General features: G+C 52.2%; 1 protein-coding gene across 1 annotated transcript in view; it reads right to left on the bottom strand.

Annotated features, from left to right (window-relative positions):
• Window positions 1–5,302, bottom strand: part of LOC107125573 (fatty acid amide hydrolase-like) — a 13,372-nt gene extending 8,070 nt beyond the window's left edge. Inside the window, exons 1-2 of the mRNA XM_015428994.1 lie at window positions 4,892–5,302; window positions 142–204 (exon numbers count right to left, since the gene is read on the bottom strand). Coding sequence (XP_015284480.1) covers window positions 142–204; window positions 4,892–4,939 — 111 coding nt within the window. The 5' untranslated portion in view covers window positions 4,940–5,302. The remainder of the gene's footprint in view (window positions 1–141; window positions 205–4,891) is intronic.
• Between the last annotated feature and the right edge of the window lie 952 nt (window positions 5,303–6,254).

The raw sequence follows: 6,254 nt of genomic DNA, 5'->3' as shown, positions 1-6,254 counted from the left end.
TCTAAACAGATTGGTTACAAACAAACATGTGACTTAACAAACATCATTAACCCTGTAAATACTGAAGTGTTTTGACTTGAAACACCCAACATTCCCCCTACGAGGACAGTTTCTCCCTACACCCAACGACCTGTTTCTTACCTTAATATAATCCAGAGCTGTGAACTGAGAGGCAAGAGCAAGATTCAGGCGAGTCTCCAGATTCTGCAAAAGACAAATGGCAGGTCAACTCCAGGAGGGTGTGTCTGGGCGGCATTCTGTCTAGGCAAGCGGAACCGTCCGTCAGACCCCAACACTCAACAACTATCTCTCGGCAGTGATAAGTTTATTGCGATGTATGCACGATCCAGAAAGTCACTGTGTTAGAACTGAAGACTTTGGGCAGGTAGAAGCTTAATGCAGATAATTCGAATAAAAGCCCCTTCCTTCCCCCAGGCATGCGTCACACACCACGCCTAGCGTTGCCATCCCAACCAAGTGAAAGATATCTGTCTTGGTTATCTGCAGCTCAAGCTGGTACAGAGAAGCTCTCAAGGACACCTGACCCTGCGAAAGGGAAAGGAGGTGCAAGAAAGTTATCACTTCTCTAACTCGCTCACTCAACCCCCTCCCCCTGCAGGGATTCCCCCCCCCATAACTGTGGCAAGCAAAGCGAGCAAAGCGAAGCATGGTTTGACACCGCCTCCTAAGCGATCCTGCTAAAACAGACTTGCAGGTTGTGCAGCAACAGCTTCTGGGCTAAAGCCGGATCCTCCGCCAGCCGGAGACGAAGAACTGGGAAGCAGGGCCCCTCTGCCACACACTCTGGCTTCTTCCCGTGTGTGGGACACCCCTGCCGCCAAGCTCGAATCGCCCCAGAGTTCCCCAGAGATCTGTTCCAGGGTGAGCGTCAGCATGCCCTGAGGTGGGGCAGCTGCCAGGGCCCAGGACTTCTGCTGGGGCTAGCCAACCCCCCCCCCCCTTCCACCCCCGCCCCCCCCCTGGACCTTTCGCACCCCGTCCCCCCCATCCACCCACGCGCCTCCCCTGGCACTGTCTGCACCCGTGCCCCCAAGTGCCCATGGTCCTTGAGAAGAAGAGGAGATTGGATTTATACCCCGCCCTTCACTCGGAGTCTCAGAGCGGCTTACAAACTCCTTTCCCTTCCCCTCCCCACAACAGACAACCCCCCTATGAGGTAGGTGGGGCTGAGAGATCTCTCTCCAGAACTGCCCTTGAGAGGACAGCTCTGAGAGAACTTCTGAATTAGAGTCCGCACACTTAACCACGACACCAAACTGGAAGGGCATGTGGGTGGGGCACAGCGGTGACACTTCTGGTGGAAATAGCAGCAGCACTCCTGTCTGCATCTGATTGGGGAAAGGTGCTCAGGTGGTGCAGGGAACTGGGCATGGTGTCCTAGAACTGCCAGGCCCTGGAGACAGTGCTGACTCCTCTGATGAAGAACAGCTGGATTCGGTGCCTATCAGTCACCAGCCAGCTGCAACTGAGCAGTCGGACGAGGAATCACAGGAGGCCATGGAGGGGCGTGTTTCATCCCCCCGCCCACCTAGAGCAGACTGTTCGTGGTCAGCCAGCTGCCCTGTCTCCACCGGGATCCCCAGGTCCGCAAGAACAACATTGGCACGGGTGCAGAGGGAATGTACAGGCCCATTGCAGGTCAGCCCACCTCAGAGCTCAGCAGTGGCAATCAGTTGCAGAGGAAGAGGAGGAGCAGAAGGGAGAGGAAGAGGAAGAAGAGGAGGAGTAGGAGTTTGGATTTATACCCCACCCTTCTCTACCCGGAAGAGTCTCAGAGCGGCTTACAATCTCCTTTCCCTTCCCCTCCCCACAACAGACACCCTGTGAGGTCGGTGGGGCTGAGAGAGCTCTCTCGAGGACTGCTCCTGGGAGAACGGCTCTGAAAGAACTTGTGACTGACCCAAGGCCACACCAGCAGCTGCAAGTGGAGGAGGAGTGGGGAATCAAACCCGGTTCTCCCAGATTAGAGTCCACACTCCTAACCACGACACCAAACTGGAAGGAGAAACATCCACCAGAGGAGACGTCCAGTGGCTGTCGCAGGTGTAAGGTAGGGCTGGAAGGGCATAAAAGTATGGGGGAGGCGCCCTTCAGCGTGGCCTCAACACGCTTCTTCAGACATTGACAGTGGGACAACCCGGACCCTGTTTCAATGCTTCATCAAGGCAGCTCCCACATAGAATGATTTCTCCAGATTTTAATACTCCATTGGTATTCGTTATGTAGACGCCCAGCCAATGTTCCCTCTAAGCTGTGTCAGTGTCAGCTAGCTCACAGTTTTCTAGCCTCCGGCTCACACATTTTTGTCTTAGCTCAGGAAGGATGACTCCAGAGAAAACTAATCCATGCAGAAGCCAAATCGCTCGCTCACAACTTTAATGCCAATAGTAGCTCACAAAGTAGATTTTTTTTGCTCACAAGACTCCACAACTTAGAGGGAGTCTTATGAATACTGTCTTAGTTGTTAAACCATCAAGTAGTATCTGGTTTGCTAGGTCATCAGGGAAACAGACCACAAAATAGGACTGGATGGTCAGCCATGTTGGTCCGAAGCAGTAGGACCTTTAAGGGGGCTGCGGTGGCTCAGAGGTTAAGACGCTGAGCTGCAGACCGGAACGGCGGTAGTTCGAGACCCAAGTGTCTCTGGCCCCAGCTCCTGCCAACCTGGCAGTTCGAAAGCAAGAAATTGCAAGTCGATAAATGGGTACCGCTTCAGTGAGAAGGTAACAGCATGAACACGGAAACGTCTTCGGCTGGCTTTTAGGTTTGGAAACAGAGATGAGCACAGCACTCCTAGAGTCGGATTCGACTGGTTTTCAAGCAAGGGAAACCTTTACCTTTACCTAGCACCTTTAAGACCAACAAAGTTTTATTCAAGGTATGAGCTTTTGTGTGCACGCACACTTCCTCTGATACACTGGAAGGAAGGTAAAGGTTCAGACTTATAGACAGGGGCTGAACAGCAAATTAACATGTAAAGTGATGAAGAGGTTTTAAAATATGCAAAGAGAAAACGAAATAACAAGCTAAGGTTATAAGGTCAGCAGTGGTAAAGCAATAAATAAGTCTTGGGCTTAATTTGACATATTTATTGCTTTACAGCTGTTGACCTTATAACCTTAGCTTCTTATTTAGTCATGTCTTCAGGTATGTTAAAACTTCATCATCATGTTACATGTTAATGTGCTGTTCAGCCCGTCTATAAATCTGAACCTTCACCTTCCTTCCAACATATTTGACAACGTATGTGTGCACACTTGAATAAAAACTTTGAATAAAACTTTCATAGAATCATAGAATGTCAGAGTGGGAAGGGACCTTGCAGGTCATCTAGTCCAACCCCCTGCACTCTGCAGGAGCATAGCTGAAAGAGAGCCCTACAACATACCCGAAAGATGGTCGTCCAGCCTCCGCTTGAAAAAATCCAGCAAAGGAGCATCCACCGCCTCCCGAGGCAGACTGTTCCACTGTTCAACCACTCTGACAGTTAGGAAGTTTCTCCTGATATTTAGCCGGTAACAACTCCCTTGTGATTTCCACCCAGTAGATCTAGTCTTGCAATCCGAAGCAAGAGAGAATAGATCTGCTCCATCTTCTACATGACAACCCTTCAGATACTTGAAGACCGCAATCATGTTCCCTCTAAGCCTTCTCTTTCCCAAGCTAAAAAGACCCAGCTCTTTCAGCCTTTCCTCGTAAGACTTGGATTCCAACCCTCTCACCATCCTGGTTGCCCTCTTCCGGACACGCTCGAGCTTGTCAACATCCTTCCTAAAATGTGGTGCCCAAAACTGGACACAGGACTCCAGGTGAGGCCTGACCACAGCAGAATAGAGCGGTGCCACTGGACTCTGAATTTGTTCTACAAAATAGGACCGTTTGCATTGATGTATCTACTGGCATGTACCCGTCCTCAGAAGTTTGGTGGAACGTCCGCAAAAGAAACTTTTGCTAACGGAGGATCTTGTGAAAAGGTGAAGGAGTCACACTAAGACTTGTTAGGAAAGGAGCAGAGGGGGGACACAAAGGCTCAGGTGAGCCCAGGTGACCAAAAACAGGGACGGCTGGGGGGGACCTCTTAGATGTGGGGCCAATCAGCCCAAGGTTCCCACCTAAGGTGTGAGCAGGAGTGACCCACGCCAAGACACGCTCCACCACTGACAGGAAGCCCACACAAGGAAGAAGGCCTCCCCTGCCCCCTTGCGCGTGCCTACTTGGGCACAATACTAAGGGAGTAGACAGCCAAAAAAGGGGCCCCTTGTCTGCAGCCATGAAATGAAAAGACGCCTGCTCCTCGGGAGGAAAGCGACGGCAAACCTAGACAGCATGATAAAAAGTAGAGGCCTCACCCTGCCAACAAAAGTCCGTATGGTCAAAGCAATGGTGTTCCCAGTGGTAACGTATGGCTGCAAGAGTTGGGCCATAAGGAAGGCTGAGCGCCGAAGAATAGATGCTTTTGAATTATGGTGCTGGAGAAGACTCTTGAGAGTCCCTTGGACTGCAAGGAGATCGAATCAGTCAGTCCTCAAAGAAATCAACCCTGACTGTTCCCTGGAAGGCCAGATAATGAAACTGAAGCTCAAATACTTTGGCCACCAAATGAGAAGGGAGCACTCACTGGAGAAGACCCTGATGCTGGGAAAGACTGAAGGTCAAAGAAGACGGGGACGGCAAAGGATGAGATGGTTAGACAGTGTCATCGATGCAACGAACATGAAATTGAGCAAACACCGGAGGAGGGCGGAAGACAGGAGGACCTGGCTTGGTGTGGTCCATGGGGTCGCGAAGAGTCGGACTCGACTGTGCCACTGAACAACAACAACAACAGACAGCCGAAAACTGACCCGGCCCCCTCGTCCCCCCAATCTACCATTTCCTGGAAATGGTTGTTGAAATCCGGCTGCAGGAAGTCCCTCATCTCACTCAGGATGCAGACGACATGCGCCACGCGGATCTCCTCCACCTCCGGCAGGGACACGTCGACCACCGAGGCCCCCAAGCTCTCCAGGAAGCCCACGGCTGCAGGTTAGAGGGAGAAAGGGGGAGAGGAGTCAGTCTGCTTTGGCGTCTTATTCAGCAACCCCAGGACAGGACGCCTCACCTCCTGAAGAGGCAGGTGAGAAAGGGGAGAGGTCGCTGTGACTTCAGGACCGAGAAGTGATCAAGGTCCGTTTGCGGGAAGAATTCGGCTACTGGTGCCCATGTGGTGGTCTCCACGGTTATGCCACCACACACAGCCAGAGTCCACAGCAGCGTCAGAGGCCAGTCTTAGAAGACCTCAGCCTGAGACCCGGGTAGGCTTACCAAGTGGCGGCGGGGGATCCGCATGTCTTCACAGGATCCCTGCCGCAGGGACAGCGATACGTGGTGCACCCACCTTCGCCAGGATGTGACGCTATGCGTCGCTCTGGCAACAGGACTCCAAACAGCCCCGTTGCCAGAGCGACGCGTCGCGTCACATCCTGGCGACGGCGGTGCAACACGTATCGCCATCCCCACGGCAGGGATCCTGTGAAGACATGTGGATCCCCCGCCACTTGGTAAGCCTGGACCCGGGAGAGCTGCTGCCAGTCTGAGTAGATCATACTGACTGTGATGGACCAAGGCTCTGATTCATAGAATCATAGAGATGGAAGGGATCTCCAGGGTCATCTAGTCCAACCCCCTGCACAATGCAGGAAATTCACAAATACCTCCCCCTCCACACACCCCCCGGTGACCCCTGCTCCATGCCCAGAAGATGACACACAAAAAAAGCCTTCAGGATCCCTGGCCAAAAGTGGCCTGGACAACAATTACTTCCTGACCCCAAAGTGGTGATCGGCATTTCCCCGGGCGTGTAAGGAAGGGCCACAAGAACTAAGCACTGAGGCAACCCTTCCTTGCCCTCCCTTCTCATGATCTGCCTAAGTTCTCAGAATCCGCATTGCTGTCAGATGGCCACCCAGCCAACGTTTGAAAACCTCCAAAGAAGGAGAGCCTACCACCTCCGGAGGAAGCCTGTTCCACTGAGGAACTGCTCTAACTGTCAGGAACTTCCTCCTTAGGTTTAGCCGAAAACTCTTCTGATTTAATTCCAAACCGTTGATTCTGGTCCGACCTTCTGGGGCAACAGAAAACAACTCCGTACCATCCTCCATATGACAGCCCCTCCAGTACTTGAAGATGGTTATCATATCTCCTCTCAGTCGTCTAACCTGTTAATGTCTCAGTCGTCTAACATGTTAACCTGT

The sequence above is a fragment of the Gekko japonicus genome, unplaced genomic scaffold (assembly GCF_001447785.1).
Source record: "Gekko japonicus isolate JY-2015 unplaced genomic scaffold, Gekko_japonicus_V1.1 scaffold1361, whole genome shotgun sequence".
Classification (NCBI taxonomy): Eukaryota; Metazoa; Chordata; class Lepidosauria; order Squamata; family Gekkonidae; genus Gekko; species Gekko japonicus.
Note: the sequence above shows the minus strand (reverse complement) of the source record. Positions and strands in the feature narration are given on the sequence as shown.